The following is a 27,905-nucleotide window of genomic DNA, read 5'->3' as shown; positions in this document are numbered from 1 at the left end:
GAGACTGAAGCTTGATGATCAATGGACTTTCCTGCAGGACAGCCGTCCCTGTATATATTCAAGTATATAAAGTATATATTCAAATTCAAGTTCAGGGATCAGAATGTTCTTGAGTGCCCTGTACAGTCTTCAGATTGAAATCTCATTGAAAATATTTGGTGGAATTTGTAGGCAGTGGTAACATGGAAAACAAAGACTATCAGTGATCTGGAAGCTTTTTCAAATGAGGAATGGGTCAAGATTGCAGCAGAGAGGTGACAGAAGCTTCTAAGCACTTACAGGCAGCGTTTATTGGAGGTTATAAAGAATAAAAGATTCTGCACAAAATTTGACTTTTGGGGGTTGAAAAATTTTGTACACGTATGTTTAGAGCCAGTTTAATTTTTTCATTTTTCATTAACTTTACATTCTCGGAATCACTCAAATGTGTATTAATAAACTTTGTATAATAGTTTACTGATGTCTTTGATGAATTGTTTTCATTAATATTTTTTCTCTGCAGCAAAATGTCTTGCAGTTTAAGGGTGTTGTATATATAATATATCAAATATAAAAAATATATATATATCAAACATGCTGCATAACACACAAGAACGAACCTCATTGGTTACACAGCACTATGAGCTTCCGCAAGAGGTTTGTTCTCGTGCATCATTCAGGTTCGGTTGAGCTTCGGCTTATTTTTGCTGATCAATGTTTATATGTGTGTAAAAGCCTAAATTAAATCTGTTCATTAAAAAAAGCGATCAAGTCTCTTCAGAAAATTTGGACTAAATTGCTCAATTCATATGGATTAGTTTTCCGATCTCTATAAACTTTTCGAAGCATCAAATTTTGAATTGCGTAGCCTGTCTGCGGAAGGACAGAATGCTCAGATTTCATCAAAAAGATCTTCATTTGTGTTCCGAAGATGAACGAAAGTCTTACAGTTTTGGAACGACATGAAGGGTGAGTAATTAATGACAGAATTTTAATTTTTGGTGAACTATCCCTTTAACATCTATCTCTATGTCAAGTGTTAAGAGACAAAATTTAGTAAACAGATAACTACATTATTTTTATTAACTACATAATAATATTTAACACTATAATAGGAGCACAGAACACATTTTGAACTATGTACCATTAGCCTGAAAAAAAAGTAAGATATGTCCTCCACAGAGACAATAAATAGTGTAGCACGTGAAGTTCATGTGATTTATCACTGATTTTTACGTCAGCCAAGTATCGCTCTCGGGCACAGCAGGGTCAGGAGAGCAGCTGCTCTCTCCGGTCCTGTTCTTAATGGATCTGGCAGAGACGTTGACGGCAGTTGTAGTTCCCACAGTCTCAAGGCTTGATTTATTTGGGAAAAAAATCCTCTAGCCACATTCTCCATCGTGGTAATGGAGAATTCAGCCCGTCTCGCTGCTTCTGCCCTGCTAACAAGCATAAAATAAATAGTGATAATAGTGTGTGTAAGGCAGACAGAAAGCTGGTAGCAGGTGCAGGTATACAGCCATGGGCATGAAGGTTGTGTGTGTGTGTGTATTTGTAAGGGGGTGGGAAGTGAGCTTCGGGTTACCCAGAGGCACAAGTGGGGGGAGAGAACAGGCTGTGTGTGTGTGTTATCAGGTGGAGAAAGGGGGTATGTTACCTCCAAAAAAAGCCACCAGTGTCTTCCACACGTGTGAGGGGAGAGTGGGAGAAATCTGGGCATCAGTTCATTATCAACGAACATGGGAAAAGGGGTGAGTGTGTCTTTCTGTGGTGCTTCATCAATTATTCTGTCTGTCCTTTTCTCTTGCTGGCTTTTTTTCTTTCTCTCACAGATTGTTGTAAGTGTCGTGCACCCTTAAATAATGTATTGGTTTAGTATCACATGCATTTCTTATGAATACAGCAAGATTATGTAGGAATATGTTTGTGTCTGATATGTGATTTAGAAAAGGAGATGTAGGGTAAATGCCACAAAGAAATGTTGGGGTGATATGTCACAACGAAAATCGAAAGAAAAGAAAATGTATAATTTGCATTAATAAAATAAAATAAATTATATAATAAATAATTAGGATTATTCACATTATGACCTTATTTTCATGACTATTAAGCTAATTTCCTCCCCAATTATTGTAATGAAAAAAGTATAATTAGTATAAGACAAAAAAGAAAGAGTTTTTTTAAAAAGTTAAAATCAGAAGGAATTAAATTCAGTAAAACAAATGATACCATGATGTTTACTTACAAGTATGCTCAACAAATGTACTTTTAATAACAATGTAAAAAAAATAAATAATAATAATAATAAATATTTAAGATATTTAATTAAATAACAAATTTAATTTGTAATTTAATAATATAATATAATAAAAAATATTTTCACACTGCTGTAATGAGAATGAAAGCTGTGAATTGAGGAAGGAGAATGAGTTTATAAGTGTCATACAAATGTCACAATGCAAAAATTTTAATGGTCCTAAAAATAGGTTTGTTTTCTATATAATTTCTTTTTTTTCTTCTTCTAATTTTGGGGTGAAAGATATGACCTGAACATTTCTTGACAGTTTTTGTGAGATTCGCTGTGGAAGCTGCATCTAATTTATAATGTTTGTGAAATAATAAGGTTTGTAATATCTGAAATGTGTGTGATTATCTGAACATTATTTTACTGATGTAATGCTGTCTGTAAGCTGTTTTTGCTCATAATGAGGTTGAGAGTTGTAATGGATTATGCTGGCCTACTATTGATTGGTATTAATATGAATTAATTCAGAAACAGGTCAGAGTTAAGGTGTAATGAATGATCTTCTGTCTGTTCCACATACTGATCTGTCTGTACATGTGTCAGGCACTCACACACATACAGTCACAGCTGAGTGAGAGTGACAGGACCAGGTGATTTCCATGACACCGTGTTCCTAGTGTGTCAGCACACAGCACACATTTCCTGCCAAAGACGAGCACACAGTACATTAGATGAACCGACATGCTCAAGCACACTCACGTGTTTGATAACACTGTCAAAGACCTGTCGTAGTTTCATATAGTTTGTCATATGTAGGTTTAAAGGCGTAACTATGACTGGGTTTATACAGTGCAAGTACAGAGCATGAGTTCAGGGTAAAAATTATGGTTCATTTATGAATATTCAGCTGACTAATTAACAAATATGTGCCAGCATGATGTGAATACCCTTAGGAAAGAAAAATCTCTAATGAAATCACTTATTTATAGTGTACTTGTTTCCATTAGGTAGCAATATGTATAAATTATTTCTTAATCAGTATTTCTTCACCAAATGTGTGTGTATATACGGTGCTGGGTGTAATTAATTACTAAGTAATCTAATTACTGTAATTTAATTACTTCTCCCTTGAAAAAGTAAAGTAATGGATTACTCTTAATTTTTCTGTAATTTAATTAGTTACTTCTTATGTAATTGCATTAAAGGATTAGTTCACTCTAAAATGAAATTTACTGCATGATTTACTCACCCTCAAGCCATCCTAGGTGTATATGACTTTCTTCTTTCTGATGAACACAATCGGAGTTATATTAATAAATATCCTGACGCATCCAAGCTTTATAATGGCAGTGAATGGGACCAATGAGTATGAAGCTCAAGTAAGTGCATCCATCCATCATAAACATACTCCACACGGCCAGGGGGTTAATAAAGGCCTTCAGAACATGTAGCCTCCCATCCAATAAATCACAATAATCTTTGTGATTTGTTACTTTTGATATGAAGCAAAGTCTCAGATTTCAAATCACGTCCATCTAATTATGAAATTAAAAAAATATATACCATTTTGGCGCTGTTAAATGTGGCGTGACAGCTCGCTGTAGTGAGTTAAAGAGAAGCGGCAGCACGGAGCGCATGTGAACTTATCCTCTCCGCTTTAATACTAGTTACAGCGCGAAATAAACATGAATAAACATCTAAAGGTATGTTAAAAGATACAGTACAACTTACCAAAATCCGTCTCATGTCACATGAAATCGCTCAATCAGTGTTTCAACCTCGGAAAGACGTCAATAAAACAGCTTGTAAATAATGTCACGTAACGTCACATTTACCTCAGAAAAACATATTCAGTGACCATAAACTCGTTAGTCAGCTAGAAAAATGAACTCTAGAGAGCAGCATTCTGATAAATGTATGCACCGTATATTCATTATAATTTTTAATGTTCTTCAATATTTAATGCATGTTTGAATAAATCAGTTATGACAGCCACGATTTAAATGTTTATATTTCAAAAAAACGAATTGGAGTAGAAATATAATTATGTAATTCTAAACTTTATTTATTATAAAAAAAATAACATCAAGTGTAATTTAAGTGTTTGTATATAAATAAGTTAAATTTTAATCTTCTATATTATAGTAATGTAGTACCAACTGACTCCCATGTGTAGTTTACAGCATTAGTTGAGATTTTTTTTCCTCTTGAAAATTTGCCATGTATTGTATCTGATATACATCCAAAATAATCGATATTGAATCGGAATCGGAATCGAAATCGGAATCGAATCGCAAGCATGTGAATAGAAATCGAATCGAATCGTGAAAATTGTGTCAATACCCAGCCCCAAAAATATCTAGCTTCCGCTAGAACGCCTTCCATATTCAACTTAAGAAAAAAATGTAACTGACGTCTCGTCAGTTATGCTTTTTTCGTAATTTTAATAAGTGTAATTTGACGTAGCATAAACGTTTTAAACTGTGAGAGTTTTACACTTTCTTTGTAAGTTGAATACGGAAGGCAGTCTGGCGTAAACTAGATATTTTACTTTACAACTTGTTAAATGGATATTTTTCTTACACAAATGCAACGCTTCGCATTAAAATTCAATGTCAATGTTCAAACTAATGTTAAAATGTATGTTTTTAATGTAACCTTCTCCCTTTAAACACTTTGGTCAGTTCAAGAATAATTTATGCAACTGTATATTGTTTATTTGAAAGAAGTAAAAGTGCAGTTTTGTGTCTATCCTTGTATTGTTCAACTGGTTGAAGTTGATATGGGATTTAGAAAATAATTATTAATAAGTAATCCAATACATTTTAGAGAGAGTAATAAGTACAGTAATCTAATTACACTGGTGAAGATGTAATTAGTAGCTAGTAATTAATTACTTTTATTTAGAAAAACTTACCCAACACTGTATATGTACTGTATCATTCAAACCTTTGGGATTTGTAGGATTTTTTTAATGGTTTAAATTTTTTGAAAGAAGTCTCTTATGCTTAACAAGGCTGTATTTATTTGATCCAAAATACAGTAAAAACAGTAATATTGTGAAATATTATTACAATTTAAATTAACAATGTTAATATATTTAAAAATATAACTTATTCCTGTAATGACAAAGCTGAATTTTCAGCATCATTACTTCAGTCTTCAGTGTCACATAACCCTTCAGAAATCATTCTAATATGCTGATTTGATGCTCAAGAAACATTTCTTCTTATTATTATTATCATTAGTGTTGATATGGATTGTTTTTCAGGTCAGAAGAACCTATTATTATAAATCTGTATTTAAATCTATTATTAAATCTATTAATCTATTATTATAAATCTATTAATAAATCTCTTAATCTATAAATCTATTTTTCTATTTTTACTTTTAAGGAATGATACATGAATGAAGCATAACTGAGAAATCTCATAATCTATGAAAGTGCATTCTTTGAGTAATATAATTTATTCTCTGGGTAATATTCCTTTCTTTCTCGTCTCAGTACGGACATGAAAGCAGCCCTGAGGCTACTCCAATGGGAGGAAAGAGAAAGAAGAAAGATAAAGATTTAGATGAGCTGAAGAAAGAGGTGTCACTGGTAAGAAGTTATTATTTTGTATTCAGGCATACATGAAAAAAGAGAGAGAGAGAGTGTGAGCAAGCAGGTGAGAGAGTATAAGAGAATAATTTAAAAATCAAACAATGAAATTGTCTCTAAAAGAATGTGATACATTTTGATGTTTCAACTAATTGGCAAACATGGAATGTTGTATTATATCTGATGCTCTTGTGCGTGTTTCTACAGGATGATCATAAGCTGTCTCTCGATGAGCTCAGCACTCGTTATGGAGTTGACCTTGCCAGAGTGAGTCATCTTAACTTTCACCCTCGACATTTGCAATAATGAATCGGATATTTTTCAGATCGTGATGACATTTTACCCACCGGCACATTCAACCAGCATACCCACGACCAACAATTTCTGGAGCTTGCATCCCTGTTAAAAAAAAAACTACAAACATTTTGAACCAGCGTAGTTTTCTGGTTTAAGCTTGTCTTAGCTGACCTAGCTACACTGTAAAAGTAATATGCTCTATCTACTCAATAAAATTGTGGCAACAGATTACAAGCAATATTATTAATTAAATTCAACATATAAGCATTAAGTTAAAATTAATCAATTTAGTTTCTTAAAAGTCAACCATTTAAAATGTGTAAAATTAGCAAACACCATTACAAAAACCACAAACTGACATAAAAAGCAAAGAGTTAAACTGCCCAACTAAATGGAACACTGATCGTCATAATGGTGACCAAACATTTTCAATAAAATCGACATCAACATCTAAACCTCAGTTAATTCTTGTGTTTCTCTTTCCTTCAGTGATTCTGCTTTTTATCATCAGGTGTTCAATATTGGCAATAAAAAAATAAAGAGTTCTTAATTCATCTTTGACGTCTGTCTGTTATTCAGATATTTTTGTTTAAATTTTACTCGTTTTAAATGGTTGACATTTAAGGAATTAATTTGATTAATTTTAACTCTATTATATTTGCTGAATTTAATTCATAATATTGCTTGTAATCTGTTGCCAAAATTAGTAGATATAGCGTATTACTTCCACACATTGTTTTCCTGTTTTCTGTGTAAGCGCCTTGAAAAGCTTACTTTAAAGTTGCTATATAACTAATTATTATATAAACTAGTTAACCTGGACTGCATTTCACTTTAAAAGCGTATATGACTGCAATTCCCAAAAGCATTGTAAGCCCAAGTAGATCGCAGAAACCAGTTCTCTACAACTGACTTGGACGTACAATGCTTTTGGGAAAAGCTGCCCTGGTCTCTTAGCATGACCTGCTGTCAAGTGCCCAAAACCTTTCTAAAACCACCATACTGGTGGCCACCTAAGTTAAGTAAACCAATTTGCTGGTTTAAGCTGTACTTTTTAGTAGTGAGTTGCTGCAGGGAATCTTGAGTAGAACTTTGTCTCCATCCCACCAGGGTCTGACCCATAAGAGAGCGATGGAAATTCTGGCCCGCGACGGTCCAAATGCGCTGACCCCGCCGCCCACCACACCAGAGTGGGTGAAGTTCTGTAAGCAGCTGTTCGGAGGATTCTCCATCCTGCTCTGGATCGGTGCCATCCTCTGCTTTCTTGCCTACAGTATTCAGGCGGCCACCGAGGATGAGCCTGTTAATGACAATGTGAGTGCACTTATTATCCAGACAATGGGAATGAGAGGGCTTATCCACCTTATTTTTAATGGCATGCACAGCCATTTGTAAATCGAATATGTCTGGCTTCTGGTGTCATCCGCTTCCAGTTATTTTTATCTGTATAAAACAGCTTGTTATGCTGCTTGATATTGCAAACTAGTATAGAGTGGTGCAGGTATGACATCAGAACCCGAAAGTCTAATTCGCAAAAAAAACGACAAATATTACCCAGAATGCATTGTTTTTACGGTATATCACTTCAATATATTACAATGCATTCTGTATATTACAATGCATTCTGGGTAATATAATTTGTTGTTTTTGAGAAAGTAGCCTAGGTTACTTTCTCAAAAATGACAAATATTACCCAGAATGCATTGTTTTTAAGTATATTACTGTTTCAATGGAAAACTGTATTTTACTGTATACATTTGTTTCTTTTTTACAGCTATTTTTTAGAGTGATATATAATAATGAATCAGAAGTCTTGCATATTCACAAAAAATAGCTTAATTCCACATTGCAAAATAAGGTGGATGAAGCAGCCAATAAGACTGAAAGTTGAAAGTTGTTGTGAAAGGTGTGGCCTGTTCCAGACACAGTGACTTTTGTTCCTGTAAGAGGCACAGATTTAAGTCTGGGTACACACTGAGTCCCAATCCTGTTTTACAATCTGTCTAAATGTTATTTGAGCTTGTTGTTGGTGACACTTGCTATAGAGTAACTTTGTGTATTTCAAAACAATTCTTCAAGTTGGGAAATAATTAATATTTAAAAATTACACTTACTCATTGCACAAATCTGAAATATAATTCATAATAAGTAGTGAAAGTACTCATGTTTATCTCTAATACCTGTGCAAGGTCCTTTTTTCTTTTTTTTCTTTTTTTTTACAAATCTCTTCTAAGTTTTCTAAAATCCGTATTTAAGCTGATTAAAACATGGAATCACAAAAATTAGTTAAATTGGCTTCACTCCACTAGAGGGGAATTAAAACCTGCAGTTTACATTTTTGGCGACTGAGGTGGATACATTGCTTTTAGCTCTGGTGTCCCATATCCAGTATGATGAATGAGTCCCAGTTTGTAGACTGAGCTCCCAGCTGCTTGTGGGACAGTTTAGGGTCAGTGATAAATGAAAATGTGAAGTTAAGGATCATTTAACTGTGTTTGCACTTTTACACCATGATTTCTGCACGTTTCCCATTCTAAACTGTTTTGTTTTAGGGTTATGAAAAGGTGTGTATATGTTTAAAATGGTCTGACTGTGCTGTTCTTTTGCAGTGTTTAAGTCTATTGTTCATGTAAAGATGGTTAAAATATGGTAACTTTTGTGACTGGAGGGCATATATGTCTATATTGAAACTCCCTGAGAAACCTTTGCAAAGAATAAGATGGCGACAGTTTTCATACATCGGTCACTAAAGTTCCCAAGTGCATTTCAGGGTAAAGACCCCAGACTCTAAAAAGTAATTCAAGTGACCTGTTACCACAACTTAAAAAAATGCACGGTTGCAAGTTAAAAATTCTAATTTATTGTTTTAATTAAACCTTTTAAGTTGCAAACATTATTTTGCAGAGGTCTGTTGACATAATAATGTTGATCATTACATCAACTTAATATCATTTGTAATTTAAACTAAAATTCCTGTGTTAATTGGCTTTTTTAAAAATTGGGTTGTAGTAACTTAATGAACTTCGGAAATTAGGCAGTGGATTTCTAGTTCCCATGCTTTGCATAGGACAGGATAAGGAAAATAAAAGTTGAAATTAAGTGTTAATTTATTTGTTTTTAGTGAAGGCAAAGACCTGTTAGTGTTTAATGCTGTTATGTTTGACATTTAAAAGTGTTTCTGTAATGAAGTTTTTGTGGTTACCATTGTGCTGAACAGTAGATACATGAAGGTAAACACAATACTGACTCTATAAGCAATGTTATACAAGTTAAAAAAGTTATGTTAGCATGTGCTATGATAGCTGTTGATTTGAACTGAAATAAATAAGATTACTTGGTTCCAGGGCTAAAACTCTGGTATTTGGAGCGACTTAATTTTTTTGAGTAAGCAACTTAAAAATTTGTGTTTATGCTACAAGTTATTAAGTTCCTCTAACTCAATGTAGCTTGTTGGTTGAAGGTAATTTCACTCAAAGTTGTCATAATTCAAAAAAAATTGATGCAAACTGAGCCAACACATTATTTTTTTAGAGTGCAGAAATGGCAGCATAAATTAAACAAACTGCAAGATGTTTTAATAAGGCTGTCTGCTTGTATACCAGTTGTTGTGTTTTTTTAATATATAGCATATGGAAAAAGAGTGGTAGAGTCTTGGCTTCAACTTTATTGGTAATAGTTTTGAAGCCCCCTGACCCTTGACCTGTTTCCCTCTCTCTACTGCAGCTGTATCTGGGTGTAGTTCTATCTGCTGTGGTCATCATAACCGGCTGCTTCTCATATTATCAAGAAGCCAAAAGCTCCCGGATCATGGACTCTTTCAAAAACATGGTGCCTCAGGTCAGTGTGATAACAGCAGTAGATTGCTTTGGATAAAAATATCTGCAAAATGAATGCATGTAAATGGAAATGATACCAAATCCCAAACGGAAACCATTATGAGCAATATTTTATATGATTTACATAAATCCATGTAAATCCCTTTTAACATTGAAAAGCCCAATGTATGATTTAAATAAATGTATGTAAATCCTTCTTAACTTAAGAAAGGAACCACATGCCATCCCGCCACCCCCTCTTTCAGAGTTTGCTGAGTTTACACAATCATTAAGCCAAATAACAAACTGTGACAAAAAATTAAATTAAATTTAGTAATTAAAAAGAAAAAAATTAAATTAAATGCAGTATAAAAGGTAAATTAAAAGAAAGCACAATAGACTAAAATGGTCATTTAAGTCAATATGGAAGAAAAACCACACATAGGTGACCCCAAAACACACACACACACACACACACACGTCAATAATTGATAGTGTAAGTTGCATACAGTATTGCAAACTCTGTTCTGATATACTCGCTGCTAGAGGCCTCTACCTAAATAAATTGTTTTTCTGCATCATAATGTTTGAGGAACTTTGCAATTGACTTTCTTTCTTTCAGCAAGCTCTGGTGATCCGTGAAGGGGAGAAATTTCAGATTAATGCAGAGGAAGTGGTTCAGGGAGACTTAGTGGAGATCAAGGGTGGAGACAGAATCCCAGCAGACCTTCGTATCGTCTCTTCCAGTGGCTGCAAGGTAGAGAGAGGGCGAGTGATGTTAATGGAAATATCTCAGATCTGAGATCCGCTTTGTTTATCAGCCTATAGTCTTAGTGAGAAGCCTGAATGAGAACATCATGTCTGCCTTTCTTAGGTGGATAACTCATCTCTAACTGGAGAGTCAGAACCTCAGACACGTTCTCCAGAGTTCACTCATGAAAACCCCCTGGAGACCAGAAACATCAGCTTCTTCTCCACCAACTGTGTGGAAGGTCAGATCTTCATTTATTATTTATTCTTTCATACATCCATTCATTCATTCGCTAAAATTGTCATTATTGTGTTCGTTTGTTCATTTGTTTGTTCATTCATTTGCTCATTAAATTTTCATTACTCACTCATTTATTCATTCCTTTCTGCGTTCATTCATTCAGGCATTCATTGTTTGATTTAATCACTTCATTAATCACAATCATTTGTTTATTCCTCACACATTCTCAAAAGAACAGTTTTTGATTATTTCATTAAATTTTTGATTAATTCATTCAATACTCCTTTTTCTTACTTTCACACATTAATTGGTTAATTTGTGTCTATGTTCAGGTACAGCCCACGGCATAGTGATCAATACAGGTGATCGTACAGTGATGGGCCGCATTGCGACTTTGGCGTCCGGTCTGGAGGTGGGTCAGACACCCATCAACATGGAGATCGAGCACTTCATTCAGATCATCACAGGCGTGGCCATCTTCCTGGGCGTGTCGTTTTTCATCCTGTCTCTCATTCTGGGCTACTCCTGGTTGGAAGCCGTCATCTTCCTCATCGGCATCATTGTTGCCAACGTCCCTGAGGGACTGCTGGCTACTGTCACGGTGAGCCACACATATTATGACATTCATATGCACTACCGTTCCAAGGTTTGGGGTCAGACATTTAAATGTTATAAAAGATTTCTATTTCAAACAAATGCTGTTCTTTTGATCTTTCTACTCATCAAAGTATCTTGGAAAAAATGCATCACAGTTTCCACAAAAATATTTAGCAGCACGACTATTTTCAGCATTGATAATAACAAGAAATGTTTCTTGAGCAGCAAATCAGTATATTAGAGTGATTTCTGAAGGATCATAAGGCATAAAGACCATAAAACATTGTCATCTTTTAGACCTTCTCCTTTAACTCCATCCAATCTCTCTCAGGTATGTTTGACTCTGACTGCTAAGCGTATGGCTCGCAAAAACTGTCTGGTGAAGAATCTAGAAGCCGTGGAGACTCTGGGTTCCACCTCCACCATCTGCTCGGATAAAACTGGAACCCTCACTCAGAACCGTATGACTGTAGCTCACATGTGGTTTGACAACCAGATCCACGAGGCTGACACCACCGAGGACCAATCAGGTTAGAATGCCTTAAGGTTCAGACCAAATAATGAACATTGTTATGTCACATTGTGTCTAAAATCATGCTCCAAAACAAAAAAAACAAAACAAAAAAACACTATAAAAGTAGTCCACGTTCACTGAAAAATGTCTGCCCTAGCATTTATTAGCATTTTTAATAAGAGTGGTGATGTCCAATTTGTGAACGAATCATTCTTTTGAGTGGGATCTTGTCAGTGAATCAGATAATGTAGTTCATAAAACCAGTGTGAATGATTCATTCATGAATTGGACTGAATTTGGTTCTCCCCAAATCAATCCAGTTCAGCTCATTGGAGATTATCAGTGAATAACGACTTCATATTCAGTATGTTCTTCACATAGATCTGTTGCAAATATGATTTGACTGGTTGTGTCAGGACCCACAGCATATTCGCTTTCAGTGTGGACAGAAAAAATCGTTTTGATAAAACTCGCGTAAGCGTTGGACACAATGTAACAATCTTCATTTCTGATCACATTTTGTCCTTGAGCAAGGCACTTATTATAATTTACCATAATATGTTAGGGACAACGTCCCTGTAATTAGCATACGTTAGGTCACTAGATGAAAAGTATTTGCTAAATGGCAGTGTTTTTGATATCTTGGAAATTTAAAGGGATAATTCTCTTCTTGATCTGTTCATATATCTGTTTGAGCACACTTAACCAAATCTTTTCTTTCTCCTGTGTTGCTCTGTGTGTGTTTAGGTTCTTGCTTTGATAAAAGCTCTCCCACTTGGTTCTCTCTGTCTCGAGTGGCAGGGCTTTGTAACCGTGCCGTCTTCAAACCTGGACAAGAGGAAGTTCCTGTGCGCAAGGTAACACACACCACATACACAACCATTCAATGGTGTCATTAAAAAAAAGAAAGAAATTAATACTTTATTCAGCAAGGGCGCATTAAAGTGATCAAACTGTAAAGACACAATAAAGACTTACAAAATATTTCTACTATTACTCAATATTACCGTTTTTACTGTATTTTGATCAAATAAATGCAGTCTTGCTGAGCATAAAAGATCCTTTCAAAAACATAAAAAAATTTTACCGTTCCCAAATTTTTGCAAAGTAGTGTACGTTGAAGATATTTTTGTGTAACACTTGTATGCTATACACAAATATTAATCATAAATAAGATAAGGGCTTGTGCTCTATTGTTGTTTGATTTGTGACAGTGAGTTTCTGTGTGTTTGCAGAGGGACACAGCAGGTGACGCGTCAGAGTCTGCTCTGTTGAAGTGTGTCGAGCTCTCGTCCGGGAGTGTTCAGACTCTCAGAGAGAACAACCGTAAAGTGTCAGAAATCCCATTCAACTCAACTAATAAATACCAGGTTCACCTACAGGAAACACACACCCAAAGCTGTAAAGATCATATAGAAACAAATCATGTCAATGTCATACAGCTATCGATTGAAGTAATAAATAATCCCCATCTCTCTCTGTCTCAGCTGTCTATTCACGAGTTAGAAGAGAGTCCCACTGGACACCTGCTGGTGATGAAAGGAGCTCCAGAGAGGATTCTGGACAGGTAATCAATACCAGACATTGATACAGTGATACAAATAAGATGAATCAATAGCTGTGTTAATGATGAGACAACATCATTTTTATTGATTAATAATAGCTTAACTATTCATCATGAATCAACAGTTGCATTTAATATCTTTGATTATCGCAGTGCTGTTATAGTTAACCATGAAAAACATCCTGCAAGTTCCATAGTTTAAAACGTCCTCCTCATTATAAACAAAGCATTTATTTAACCAAGCTTCAAAAATAGCTCGTTTGGATATTGTGGGATTTGTGACATCACACGGGCAAATGTATTTGCATATGACTGCCTCCAGAGCAAGACACTGACGAATAGTTCAGTCGCTTATTGGCTGACATTTGCCTACACCAGATGCAAGCATCACAGTGTAATGTAAATGATTTAATAGTGCTTTGTCTCCCTGAAATCAAAATTTAAGTTTTTTTTAGCTTTTAGTATGAATATGTTAGCCTTACGGTTATTAATAAGCTGGTGTGTTCCAAAACAATGACAAAATTTGCATTTAGGAGATATAAGCATTCAAAACTTACAGTCTCTCACTTCCGCTAAAATGGATCACGTATTTTCATGACATCACATCGCACTTCAGTTTCTCGTCAAATCTTCGGTCCAATCAAATGCTCTCTAGAATCTGAAGTCCCGCCTCCTCCTACACTATCAACAGACGCTGAAGCCTCGGCTGAAATCTGTCATTTGTTCACACATTTACTAGTTTCTACATGGTGAATGGCATGTAGTGCACTATATAGAGAATAGGGAAAGATTCAGACAGTGTAAATATGCTTTCCTTTGACGCAAATTAAGTCCGTTTTCGCGTTAGTGTCACGTAAACCACCGCAATGCGAGCAGCACAGTCTGCTCTGGTCCAGAGACAGGAGAGCACAAAGCGGATCATATGCACGAGTAGGCACAGACCACAAACGGTATCGGACCCATTTGAATTCTGCACAGAATGCTGTATATAAGAGATATAAAGAACATTATAAGGAGAAACGGTTAGAGATTAGAAGGAAACAGAGGTTTTATATGGATAATTTTTTCAAAACACTTACTTGCGTTCAATAGCAAGTGGGCGGCGTTGATACTACATTTCCTATGCAATGACGTTAGCCAATCACAACAGTGGCCTTTTACTGACAAGCCTTAAAAATTTATAATTTCAGAGATGGGGTCAAAATAAAGGTAGAAAATAATAGTTTTTCTGCATATATATTTGTTTTTGTTGTTGTTGTTGTTTTATTTTTTGTTTTTGTACAAAAACTTTATTAACATTATAATTGAACCTCATGGAACATAAAATAACATAAATAATTATAAAATAATTTATAAAATAAAAATATTTATGTAAATGTAAAGTGTAATGTAATGTTTATGGGAGTGTAATGTATAATGTGTGAAATTTTTGTGATTGTAAATTGTATTGTGTGCATCAAGTGTATGTTGATGTTTATTGGATGTTGATTTCAGACTTGTCTGACAACAAAGTATCATATCATATCTCATATCATGACCCCTTTAAAAATCATTTTCATTGATTTTTACTGTATTTATTGATGATACATCATAAAACTTATTTCTGATTACTAGCTGTTATTATTGTTGATCCATCAAAATTCCATAGCTGTGATTAATATCTGTGATTATTGACAGTCATTTTTTATATTTAATAAATAGCTGTGAATATTGGTTGATTGTTCATCCAGGTGCAGTTCCATAATGATCAACGGACAGGAACTCCCAATGGACGATGACTGGAGGGATGCATTTCAGGGAGCGTATATGGAGCTGGGCGGACTAGGCGAGAGAGTTCTGGGCAAGTCCTTAACTTCCTTCCTTAACTTCCTTCCTTAACTTCCTTTCTTAACTTCCTTCCTTCCTTCCTTCCATCTTTCCTTCCTTCCTATTTTAATTCCTGTACCCTCTCTCTCCTTCAGGGTTCTGCCACCTGTTCCTCCCTCCCTCACAGTTTCCGAGGGGGTTTACGTTTGATAGTGAAGAAGTGAATTTCCCGGTCAACCAGCTCTGTTTCCTTGGATTAATCTCCATGATCGATCCGCCCCGAGCCGCAGTGCCAGATGCTGTCGGCAAATGCCGCTCCGCTGGCATTAAGGTATCCATTTTTAGGTTCCATTCATTCATCTACAGCGTTTTGTGTCCAAGGCCAAAAGTGACCAAAATCCATTTTTACAGGTTATCATGGTAACGGGTGACCATCCTATAACTGCCAAAGCCATTGCTAAAGGTGTCGGCATCATCTCTGAGGGCAACGAGACTGTGGAGGATATCGCCGAAAGACTTAATATACCACTGAGCCAAGTCAATCCACGGTCTGTGTTGAGTGTTTGTTTGGAAGTCTGGGTGCATATGTGTGTGTAAACTAAATCTGAATGGGTTTTTATCTGCTTTTATTGCTTCTCCACAGATAACGAAAATGGGCACTGTTCTGTGTGTGTGTGTGTGTGCGTTTCAGAGACGCTAAGGCCTGTGTGATTCATGGTTCAGACTTAAAGGACATGAGCGCCGAGTATCTGGATGATATTCTGAGGAACCACACAGAGATTGTGTTTGCTCGCACTTCACCTCAACAAAAACTCATCATCGTAGAGGGCTGCCAGAGACAGGTGTGTGTGTGTGTGTGTGTGTGAATGTTAAAATATCACACACTAGAGGTCCTACACAACAAATCTCACCAAATGCAGGCTAGACTGAAATATCAGACCTCTGGAAGTTTTATATTTAAATTACATTAATCTTAGCAGATGCTTCTTAAAGGTATAAATTCATTGAAAAAAGAATGCTTGTTTGGTATATTACAACATTTTAGCCAAATTTTTAAAACATTTATTCTCTCGTAACTTAAACTTAACATACTTTATAAAATTCTGTTGAACAATAAGTATAATGCCTATTACGTAAATATTAGGCTACTATATCATATTTAATACGCAAATTTCTAGGGCCTATAAATGATCAATATGACCAAAACTTTGCTGAAAAGACTTCTGCCCTCTGATTGATAGTTCATACTTTTTTTTAATCAATTAAAGTATTTTTTGCTCAGAAATCTTTAATGATTTTTATAAAGTAAATGTAAGATAAACATTTATTGTACTGAAGCAACTTCAGTTTGCTTGATTATTCATACACCATTTTTTAATGTTAAAAATTAAAACTTCTTTTTACATTTTTTTTCATGTCATTGTAAATGTCAAATATGACACAGGCTTTTGGGGAACATTTATTTGTCTATCTCTTAATTAACATTGATTTGCAATAAATATATAAGCCATAAAAGCCTGATGTAAAAATATGATACAAAACAAAAAACACATGCATATATTTGCATGTGTTTTTTTGTTGAGTATCATATTTCAAACACACACACACAAATATATCCACTTTTTTCATCTTATGTGAATGTGCATGATTTCAGCATATTTTATTTCTATTTATTTACATTCTATTAATTGTTTATTTCTTTATGTGTAAAATGTTTTAATGGCGGAAAAACGACTGTGCAACTTTAACTGAATATGCATAAAAATACTGGATCAGTGGCAAATATTCTTTAACTAACAACCAAAATGATTATTTGTCTTTGTTCTGTTTGAAACAAACATCACATAATATACACATAAACTAACTCTACATCAAATTATTAAATATACTCATTCCGTACATAACGTTCAAGTACACTACTGGTCAGTGGAGCTGACACTGAGCTGACCAAACACAGCATAAAGCATTCATTTACACTACCATTCAAAAGTTTGGGGTCAGTAAGATTTCTGTTGTTTTTGTAAGAGATTAATAGTTTTATTCAGCAGGGATGTATTACATTGATCTAAAAAGTGACATTAAAGACATTTACTATGTTTCAAAAGATTTATGTTTCAAATAAATGCTGTTCTTTTGAAGTTTATCAAAAAATCCTGAAAAAAGCGTTGCGCTTTCCAGAAATATATTAAGCAGTACAACTGTTCTCAGTTTTATTGATAATAAAGTTTTCTGAGTGGCAGATCAGAATGATTTCTGAAGGATCATGTGACACTGAAGACTGGAGTAATGACTGCTGAATATTCAGCTTTGCTGTCACAGGAATAAATTACATTTAAAATACATTAAAATAAAAAACGGATCAAATAAACGCAGCCTTGATGAGCATAAGAGACTTTATTTAAAAACAAACATTTAAAAAACCATACCGACTTATTAACATTAGTGTACACTTAATATCTTTGTTCAGATTTTTTGACTCCAACTCTGATTGGTTGACTGGTCTTTCTCTCTGTTTCTGATTGGCTGACTCTGGCTGCAGGGTGCTATAGTGGCTGTGACAGGTGATGGGGTGAATGACTCCCCTGCTCTGAAGAAGGCTGACATTGGTGTTGCCATGGGAATCTCGGGCTCAGACGTTTCCAAGCAAGCTGCTGACATGATCCTGCTGGACGACAACTTTGCCTCAATTGTTACTGGAGTAGAAGAGGGTAAGAGAGAAGGAATATTAGTATCTCTAAATATTTTTAATTTCAGAAGTGCTTTATTGGCCTGACTGTTTTACACAATCATTAATGTAAAAATTAAATTAATTATTGAATTAAATTAAATCAAAATTGTTTTAGGTCGTCTGATCTTTGATAACCTGAAGAAGTCAATTGCTTACACGCTGACCAGTAACATCCCAGAGATCACACCCTTCCTGCTTTTCATCATCGCCAGTGTGCCACTGCCCCTGGGCACCGTCACCATCCTCTGCATTGACCTTGGCACTGACATGGTGAGATATGCACACTCACAAATGTGTGCATTCATTCAGTCTTACTTCCAATTCCTGTCAAGTGTGATACTAACCTCAGGCACCAGACACCAGACCATCTCAAACACACACACACACACACACACACACACACACACACACACACACACACACACACACATATGAGCATCTTTGTCATCACTGTCATCATTTTCTCTCTCTCTCTGTCTCTCTCTCTCTCTCAGGTCCCTGCAATCTCTCTAGCTTACGAGTCGGCAGAGAGTGACATTATGAAGCGTCAGCCCCGAAACCCCAAAACTGACAATCTGGTGAATGAGAGACTCATCAGCATGGCTTACGGACAAATCGGTCAGCCTCAAGAGCACTTGCACACAGATATCAGCGAACGCACACACATGGCCTTTATAACTTAATTCTTGTAAACTTTGTAGCCCGTGAAGAATTTATTTGTGCAAACAAATGAACCTCAGATGTGATCATGCACCTATTATTTGATGTGTCACTGGGCTCACTTTTGTGCCCTAGGCAAGATAAGACTTATTAGTACTTATTTTTTTTGTGTAATATGGGATATTGTAGTTTTAGTGTAGTTTCTTCTTTGCAGTAGGTGCAAGCATATTTTTACCCTCAATAATCAACTTATTTTTTAATGAAATAAATAGTTTTTGCATCATAGCGCAAATAGTTTTGTCATTGAAATCCACTTTGGAAATCTGAGGGGGGTGAATATGCCTCATGCTTCTGATTAATATTGTGAATAAAATATCTTTTCATGCTCTGCGGGGATAAAAGAAATTATATGTGTTTGTGTACTTGTGTTTATCTGTTTATCTTTTGTGTGTGTTTAGGTATGATACAGGCACTGGGAGGATTCTTCACCTATTTTGTGATCATGGCAGAGAACGGTTTTCTGCCTAGAACACTGCTGGGAATCCGACTGGATTGGGATGATCGTGCAGTTAATGACCTGGAGGACACCTATGGACAGCAATGGGTGAACACGCATATATACACAGATTTTTAAATGTTTTTGAAAGAAGTCTCTTCTGCTCACCAAGATTGCATTTATTTGATCAGAAATACAGTAAAACAGTATTATTGTGAAATATTGTTACAATTTAAAATAACCATTTTCTATTTGAATATGTATTTTAAAATGTAAATGTAAATAGAAGCTGAATTTGCAGCATCATCCAGTCTTCAGTGTCACATGATCCTTCAGAAATCAGTGTAATGTGCTGATTTGCTGCTCAAGAAACATTTGTGCTGCTTAATTTTTGTTGAAACTTTTTTGTTTTTTTTTCAGGATTCTTTAAGAATGTTAAAAAGAACAGTATTTATTTGAAATTGACTTTTTACAATGTAAAAGTCTGTCACTGTTACTTTATCTATTTAATGAATCCTTGCGGAATAAAAGTATTAATTTATTTTTTTTAAAATATTAATTTCTTTAAAATATACATTAAAAAATAAAAACAATCACACAGGTTTATGTGATTAACTGCAATTAATCATGCAATTAATTTTGATACATTTATATAAAATAAATTTACACACCAAATTCCTAAATTAATGTAAAAACAACATAAAGGAAGAATATTTTAAAGGATTAGTTCACTTCAGAATTAAAATTTCCTGATAATTTACTCACCCCCATGTCATCCAAGATGTTTATGTCTTTCTTTCTTCAGTCGAAAAGAAATTAAGGTTTTTGAGGAAAACATTCCAGGATTTTTCTCCATATAGTGGACTTCAATGGCTACCAACATGTTGCAGTTTCAATGAAGCTTCAAAGCGCTCTACACGATCCCCGACGAGGAATAAGGGTCTTATCTAGCAAAACGATCAGTCATTTTCTAAAAAAAAAAAAAAAAAAAAAAAAATTATATACTTTTTAACCACAAATGCTCATCTTGCACTAGCTCTGCGATGCACCACACATTACGTAATCATGTTAGAAAGGTCACGTGTGACGTAGGCGGAAGTACCACGGTAGGGTGAAAAACTACATCTCATTTTCTCCTCCAACTTTAAAATTGTCCGAAATCATTGTTTTACCTTTTTTTGTAAAGGGCGATTGACCTAATCGTTGCACGTTCACTTAAACACTGGATCGGTACTTACGCCTACGTCACGTGTGAAAATCCTGGAATGTTTTCCTCAAAAATCTTAATTTCTTTTCCACTGAAGAAAGAAAGACATGAACATCTTGGATGACATGGGGGTGAGTAAATTATCAGGAAATTTTAATTCTGGAGTGAACTAATCCTTTAAATAATAATAGTTCAATGGCATATTTTATCATTAAAATGTTTAATTGGTAAGTCATAGTTTTTAACAAGCCTAAATTATTGGACTGTTTTTACATATAATTTATTAACAACAATTACAGAACATGATCAATCATATATGATAAATATGCAGAATGTTTACAAATGTGTGTATTTCATTATGTATCTATTTAAATATGTATGTTTCAGACCTATGAGCAGCGTAAGGTCATCGAGTTCACCTGTCACACCTCGTTCTTCGTCAGCATAGTCGTGGTGCAGTGGGCCGACCTCATCATCTGCAAGACGCGCAGAAACTCTGTCTTCCAACAGGGCATGAAGTCAGTATGTGTGTGTGTGTTTGTGAGTAAGTGCATTTAGGAGTGTGATATTTGCATACATCTCTGTTAAATGCTATTCTCTGACCTCTGCTCTTATAGCAATAGGATTCTCATTTTCGGATTGTTTGCTGAGACGGCTCTAGCGGCCTTCCTGTCCTACTGCCCCGGTATGGACATTGCCCTGAGGATGTACCCACTCAAGTAAGGGACACACACACACACACACACACACACACACACACACACACAGAGGTTTGTTTTACTATCTTTGTGAGGACATTCCATAGGCGTAATTGTTTTTATACTGTACAAACTGTACATTCTATCCCCCTACACTACCCCTACCCCTAAACCTACCCATCACAGAAAACATTCTGCATTTTTACATTTTTAATAAAACATTGTTTAGTATGTTTTTAAAGCTATTTTAAATATGAGGACTCATGAAATGTCCTCATATTTCATGTTTACATTGTAATACCAGTGTAATACCCATGTCATTATACAAATTTGTGTCCTCATAAAGCACAAAAACGCACACACACACACACACTCTCTCTCTCTCTCTCTCTTCTACTCCATAGAAGAGCTTGTTTTTTTTTTGCTCCTCCTTTCCTCACCTTTTCTTTTCTCCTTTTCCTATTTCTTTTGCAGGATTATGTGGTGGTTCTGTGCTTTCCCGTACAGTCTGCTAATCTTTGTGTATGATGAGATCCGTAAATTAATCCTGCGCAGGAATCCGGGAGGTGAGCACAGATGTTTACAAAGAACATTTCTGAGAACTTTCATAATAACCCACATTTGTAACCCAAATTTGTTCTCAAGTGAATGCACTATTTCTATATTTTGTCATCTGCTTGTTTAAATTATGTATTCTGTAGGAATACTAGGCAAATAAAAACTCTCTTTATGAATAAAACCTTGGTACTTAAACTGATAAATATTACATATGGTACAGCAAATGTTTGCCAATATTACTATTTAAATTCAAGGTTCAAGAAATAATACAGCAGTATTACAGAGAATCTGTTGAGCCTAGTAATTGAATCTGTGTGAATAGAGCTTTATTCTGCATTTTTTTTTTTTAATTCAGTTAATTAATTTAGCTCTCTCTTTTATTTGCAGGCTGGGTGGAAAAAGAGACCTACTATTAACAGGAATATGCAATCTTTTTGCATGACTGTTGGTGTGTGTGTGTGTGTGTGTGTGTGTGTGTGTGTATCTGTTTGTGTGTAAAAGATATAAAGAAAGGTAATGAGATAAATGAAGAATCAGACAATCATATGACATTTATCATGTAAGACTGAATGTGTGTGTCTGTGTGTGCATATGTGGGTGTGTGTACATGCACTTGGCATAATCTGTTTACATGATGTATCCTGAATACTGTATCATTAACCTCAATAATTTGATGATTTAATAGCCAGCTAGGGTTCAGGATCATTAAATTTCTACTGAATTGATTTTTTGCTGTGACTTTTAGGCTGGTTATAAGCTTTCTTTTAGAGTTAATTTTCTTTGTTTTCACTTGTGTTTGAAATATAGTACATCCATGATTCAAATACTTCATATTTAATGTACTAACTTCATGAAAAAGCTTTTTGTTGGTGCTAATTTAATGCAAATGTATTAGAATTGTACTATAATATTACTTTAATTATACTTATATGATTCTATTTAAATACTTGTAAGAAATATTAAAAAATACAATTCAACAGAAAGTTGTGTGAATATCTGTAGATGTTTGACTTTTGTTTTCTAATAAAATTCACTGTGCAACTCGAACATGAAGATGAAATAAAAAATCTAAATTGCTGAATATAACTTTCTTCTCGACTATTATTATTTAAAAAGCCTATAAATGCAAATTAACATAACCGACTATCCAATGTTATCACAATGACCTTGCATACACTGTAAAAAATAATTGTTGGTTTAACTTAGAAAAGTAAGTTAGTTGCCTGGTTGCCTTAAAATTTTAAGTTCATTGAAATTATCTGAACCACATTAAAGGGTTAGTTCACCCCAAAATGAAAATAATGTCATTTATTACTCACCCTCATGTCATTCTACACCCGTAAGGACTTCATTCATCTTCGGAACACAAATTAAGATATTTTGATTAAATCCGGTGGCTCCGTGAGGCCTCCATTCACAGCAATGACATTTCCTCTCTCATAAAGGTACTAAAACATTTTAAAACAGTTCATGTGAGTTCAGTAGTTCTACTTTAATATTATAAAGCGACGAGAATTTGTGTTCCGAAGATGAATGAAGGCCTTACAGGTGTGGAACGGCATGAGGGTGAGTAATAAATGACATTATTTTCATTTTTGGGTGAACTAACCCTTTAATTACTGAAGTTGATTTGACAAAAGGAAAAATGTGATAACTGAAAATTATTTTTACAGTGTAATAGATAATGTTTTTAAGGCTTTTTTGTTCTCAGAGAATTTAATTGAAAAGAGATATTTTTCAAATTCTTTCACAAATATAAGAAAGAGAGGTTTAGCATTTAGATATTTAGATTTATGAATGTGGAATTTAGCGAGTAACAAGATCAGATTCATAACATAAAATTGACCTTTTTTTGACTGAGCATAATCAACAAAGCCTAGTACCACATACTTCCAAAACAACACATATTCATTATAAATTTCATTCCTTATAAAACCTAAAAAATCTTGCTAAAACATTTTAGTATGGAACAATACCGAAAAATATGAACTAGGCTACAGTTCCAGGCAACATCAGAGTTGTCACAGAAGGAGCAACTGGAGGAAATATCCTTTTTGAACTTTTTTAGGTAAGTTAGTAATTTGCACGGTAGCACTTGTGAATTATTTTAAAATAAATCTCTTTTACTTGAGAGATGTGAAAGTTGTATAATTGACCTTACCAAAATGGCGGTTGGCTTGTGATTTCGTTTGCAACATCCGGCTGCGTCACGTCCGAACACTCAAGATCAAAAACATGGCGTTGCTTCTAAGGTCAGTACGAACATGTTATTTTTAAAATGTGACAGTTTTGCTTTTTCTTTTGTTTAAGATTAAATTAGTCGTTGTGACGGTCTTTTCGCAATCATACGAGCTGGCAGTTTGACAGTCGTGATATTGAGGGTTTGCGGATGTTAACGTATTATACATGTAACAACACTGTGTACTGCACTTTGCTCTGTTATGGTCTTTATAGCCATGTATATGCTACAGCTTTATGTTTTTTTTATTCTCAGTCAGTTTACTTTTCTTTCAGCATCAAATTTCTTTCATAATAATAATAGTAATCATTCATGCCGTTGTTTTTGTTCATACTGTCTGCAAGGTCCTATACACCAGAATCCTCTGTACATCAAATCATCAATTATGATAATTGAACATTAACTCTGAGTAGTATGTTGTGTGACACATTATTTGTTATGTTCGTATGTGTGAGCTCAACTCCAGCTCTGCTGGAGTCTCATAACTGTGTGACATGATTTCCATTAGAAGATTACTGAGTTTTATATTAGATGTTAATAATGATGCCCTGTTAGGTAACTTACATAACCAAACAGTGAATGTCCATAGGCCAGGTCTGTGCTGTTATTGTGTTTTAAGTGTTCTGTTACAGACATGAGTTAGGATATTTCTGAATGCGGCCCCTGGTTTATAATGTACAGAATACACAGCTGCTTTAACTGTATACAAATGTGTGTTTGTACATAAATTTGTTAAGTTTATGCTTGTGCATGAAATTTATGGTTTTTTTCTGTTTTTAAGGACGGTGGCCCGACAGGGTCTGTGTTCGTCACGGTCACAGTTTGGCGTACTCTACAGACAGTGAGTATTTTTGTGTTTTCCTAACAAATTTTCACATTAAGAATTCATATTAAGCTGTAAAGCTCCTTTCTGCTTTGTCTTCCAGTGCTGTCCCTATGGGAACCACAGCGAAAGAGGAAATGAACAAGTATTGGACAAAAAACACACGACTCAACAGACCTGTCTCACCACATTTAAGCATCTACCAGTGAGTGTTACCACATCTGCTTCTTGGAGTGTGTGGTGTGAGGATTACGAATTACGAACTGTCTAGAAAAAGGTGATCAATTAATGTCTTTGGTGTTTACAGGTGGTCTGTCCCCATGATGCTGTCAATCTCACACAGAGGAACAGGCGTAGCACTAAGTTCAGGTAGCTAGAATATATTCTTGGCTTTCAATGATGCCTCTAATGGCCCGTTCACACCAAGAACGATAACTATAATGATAACTACAGTACCGGTCAAATGTTTGGACACATTACTCTTTTTAATGTTTTTAAAGAAGTCTCTTATGCTCATCAAGCCTGCATTTATTTGATCAAAAAACAGTAATATTGTGAAATATTATTGCAATTGAAAATAATGATTTTCTATTTTAATATGCTTTAAAATATAATTTATTTCTGTGATGCAAAGCTGAATTTTCAGCATCATTACTCCAGTCTTCAGTAAAAAAAATAAATACTTTTTTTTTTTTAATTCATCAAAGAATTCCATTATTTTCAATTAATTTATTTCAATAATATTTCACAATATTACTCTTTTTTCTGAATTTTTTATCAAATAAATGCAGCCTTGATGAGCATAAGCGACTTCTTTCAAAAACATTAAAAATAGTAATAGTCCCCTTGGAATTCTAAGGTTCTATCTGCATTCTGAGCAGTTTTGAGATATTGAGCTTCAAAGTTTTTGCATTCCATTCAACATTGTAGATAGAACCTTTTTGTTTTTTAAATAAAAAGTCCCATATGTACACAACATAAAAAAAAAAAAAAAACATCACATAATGTAAATAAGTTGTCACAGAATAAGAATATGTAAATAACTCAATTTTGAATGAGCCAATCATAATTCAAAGAGCTTGAGCATTTCAAGCGGCAGACGACAGCTGCAGCGTGCGCTTACAATAGACTGAATGTTATCATAAACTGCCATTGACTCAAATATAATTATCGTTCTTGCTGACTTTTAAAGAATGAATCCTTTTGTGTTCATGACTAAATGGTTGCATTTTAATATTAAATAATGTTGTTGATCTTTTTGTCTCAGGAATCTCTGCGTTTGCACTTGCTGCGCTGGTTTTACCGGAGAGTTACCCATATTACCTTGATCTCATTCACTCCATGTCCTTTGGGCCCCAGTTCCTTGCTTTCAGCAAATTTGCTCTAGCTTTCCCAGTGGCTTTTCACACCTTCAACGGCATCCGTCATCTGGTATACACACACACACACACACACACACACACAAATTAATGAAATATATTCAGACACTCTCTGGCTCTCATAATGACTCATGACATTGTAACAAGGTGTGACCAAATATGTGATCAAGTGCGAAATTAAGACTTAGACTATAGGTCAAGTTTGGGGTCAGTAAGATTTTTTTTTTTTTTTTTTTTGAAGAAGAAGAAGAAGAAGAAATTGATACTTTAATTCAGCAAGGATGCATTAAAGAATCCTGCAAAAAAAAATGTGTCAGTTTCCATAAAAATATTAAGCAGCACACCTGTTTTCAACATTGATAATAATAAGAAATGTTTCTTAAGCACCAAATCAGCATATTAGAATGATTTCTGAAGGATCATGTGACACTGAAGACTGGAGTAATGATGCTGAAAATTTAGCTTTGCATTACAGGAATGAATTACATTTTTAAAATATATTAAAATAGAAAACCATTATAAATAAAATGCAAATATATTAAAAAATAAATGCAACCTTAGTGAGCATAAGAAACTTTCTTCAAAAAATCTTATCGACCCAAAACTTTTGAAGTTTCGGTAGTGTATATTCAATATTTTTAATGTCTATTCAATGCTTTACTCATTACCAGAATAATGACTTATCCTTTTTGGAGACTGTTCTCAGCAAATATTAATATTAATTAGACTTATTCAGCATATCATGCAGTTCACTCTTTTTTTCATGAGCCCCAATATATCGATCATACTTTGTTTCATATCTCCTCTTGTCTCTTTTTTTTCAGATGTGGGATGTTGGGAAGGGTTTTAAGATTCCTGACGTCTATCGTTCTGGCTACATTGTCATTGCTCTGACTATTCTCACATCAATTGGTCTTGCTGCCATGTAAATCCATGAGACACAAATGAAGAAAACGTGGAAGTAGAGAAGGTGGTGTTATTTTGTTTATCTGTCCCAGAAGTGGTCTGTAAGCACCAAATTCATTAATATAAAAAATAAAAATATCTATGTCTACACAAAAAGTATCCTCAGTGTTTTTTTGTTTTTTTGTTTTTCATGTTAAATGCCTTGCAACTGAAGGCATGGCACATGGAACTTGGCATTTGCAATTAACTTTACAGCAATATTCAGGAATGGTCTTAGCATTTCCTAAACCATTTGCCTTGTTTTACTGTATCATTGCAGTATTTCCAAAAATGTTGACATGTGCTTGATTTCACTTCCTGTTTTGGGATAAATAAAATTAAATCTCTAGACTCTGGACAATAGAAGCTCCTAGAAAAATCAGTACTCTGCACCAAAACTGACATATTCAGGCATTTTTGTTATTTCCTCCCATCATGACTCAATTTTGACATAAAGAGGTGTTCATAATAATAAGCCACATAAAGTTTCTTTATGTTACTAGCATTTGCATCTATAATACTATGTTTTAAGACAGTGCATAAATTAAACATTCATGTGAGTTGCCTTTGTGTGTCATGATAAAGGTAATTATAATGTTTCATAGTAACTAATAATGAGAGAGTGTGATTAGAATCTTGTTAATAATTTAAATAAACCCAAATGTTGAAGTCTGGCTGCACAGGTTAAATTATTCTCCTCAAATCTTGTTCACCTGAATGATAATGTCAAGGATGGCTGTGGGCTTTTTCATTTAAATGGTAA

The 27,905-nt window shown here is 34.6% G+C and overlaps 2 protein-coding genes and 1 long non-coding RNA gene across 3 annotated transcripts; 2 read left to right on the top strand and 1 right to left on the bottom strand.

Moving 5' to 3' along the window:
* Window positions 1-1,464: 1,464 nt before the first annotated feature.
* Window positions 1,465-22,842, top strand: atp1a2a (ATPase Na+/K+ transporting subunit alpha 2a). The gene is made up of 24 exons (XM_051863363.1): window positions 1,465-1,730; window positions 5,730-5,825; window positions 6,033-6,092; window positions 7,233-7,436; window positions 9,846-9,959; window positions 10,560-10,694; window positions 10,812-10,929; window positions 11,261-11,529; window positions 11,857-12,055; window positions 12,787-12,896; window positions 13,275-13,409; window positions 13,527-13,606; window positions 15,334-15,443; window positions 15,565-15,740; window positions 15,821-15,957; window positions 16,101-16,251; window positions 17,949-18,117; window positions 18,253-18,407; window positions 18,632-18,755; window positions 19,256-19,401; window positions 20,888-21,018; window positions 21,118-21,219; window positions 21,673-21,764; window positions 22,144-22,842. Exons 1-24 carry the CDS (start codon window positions 1,719-1,721, stop codon window positions 22,170-22,172), a joined length of 3,054 nt encoding a protein of 1,017 aa, XP_051719323.1. The 5' UTR covers window positions 1,465-1,718; the 3' UTR covers window positions 22,173-22,842.
* On the bottom strand, window positions 17,958-23,989 carry LOC127495988 (uncharacterized). Its single transcript, XR_007925224.1, has 3 exons — window positions 23,918-23,989; window positions 21,639-21,745; window positions 17,958-18,102 (listed from the first exon to the last, which is right to left on the bottom strand). It is a non-coding gene; the product is annotated as an uncharacterized LOC127495988 (long non-coding RNA).
* On the top strand, window positions 23,913-27,259 carry sdhc (succinate dehydrogenase complex, subunit C, integral membrane protein). The gene is made up of 6 exons (XM_051863462.1): window positions 23,913-24,008; window positions 24,777-24,836; window positions 24,922-25,023; window positions 25,126-25,187; window positions 26,086-26,249; window positions 27,022-27,259. Exons 1-6 carry the CDS (start codon window positions 23,992-23,994, stop codon window positions 27,124-27,126), a joined length of 510 nt encoding a protein of 169 aa, XP_051719422.1. The 5' UTR covers window positions 23,913-23,991; the 3' UTR covers window positions 27,127-27,259.
* The last annotated feature ends 646 nt before the right edge of the window (window positions 27,260-27,905 follow it).

The sequence above is a fragment of the Ctenopharyngodon idella genome, chromosome 2, assembly GCF_019924925.1.
Source record: "Ctenopharyngodon idella isolate HZGC_01 chromosome 2, HZGC01, whole genome shotgun sequence".
Classification (NCBI taxonomy): Eukaryota; Metazoa; Chordata; class Actinopteri; order Cypriniformes; family Xenocyprididae; genus Ctenopharyngodon; species Ctenopharyngodon idella.
This window is presented reverse-complemented; position numbering and strand designations above follow the sequence as displayed.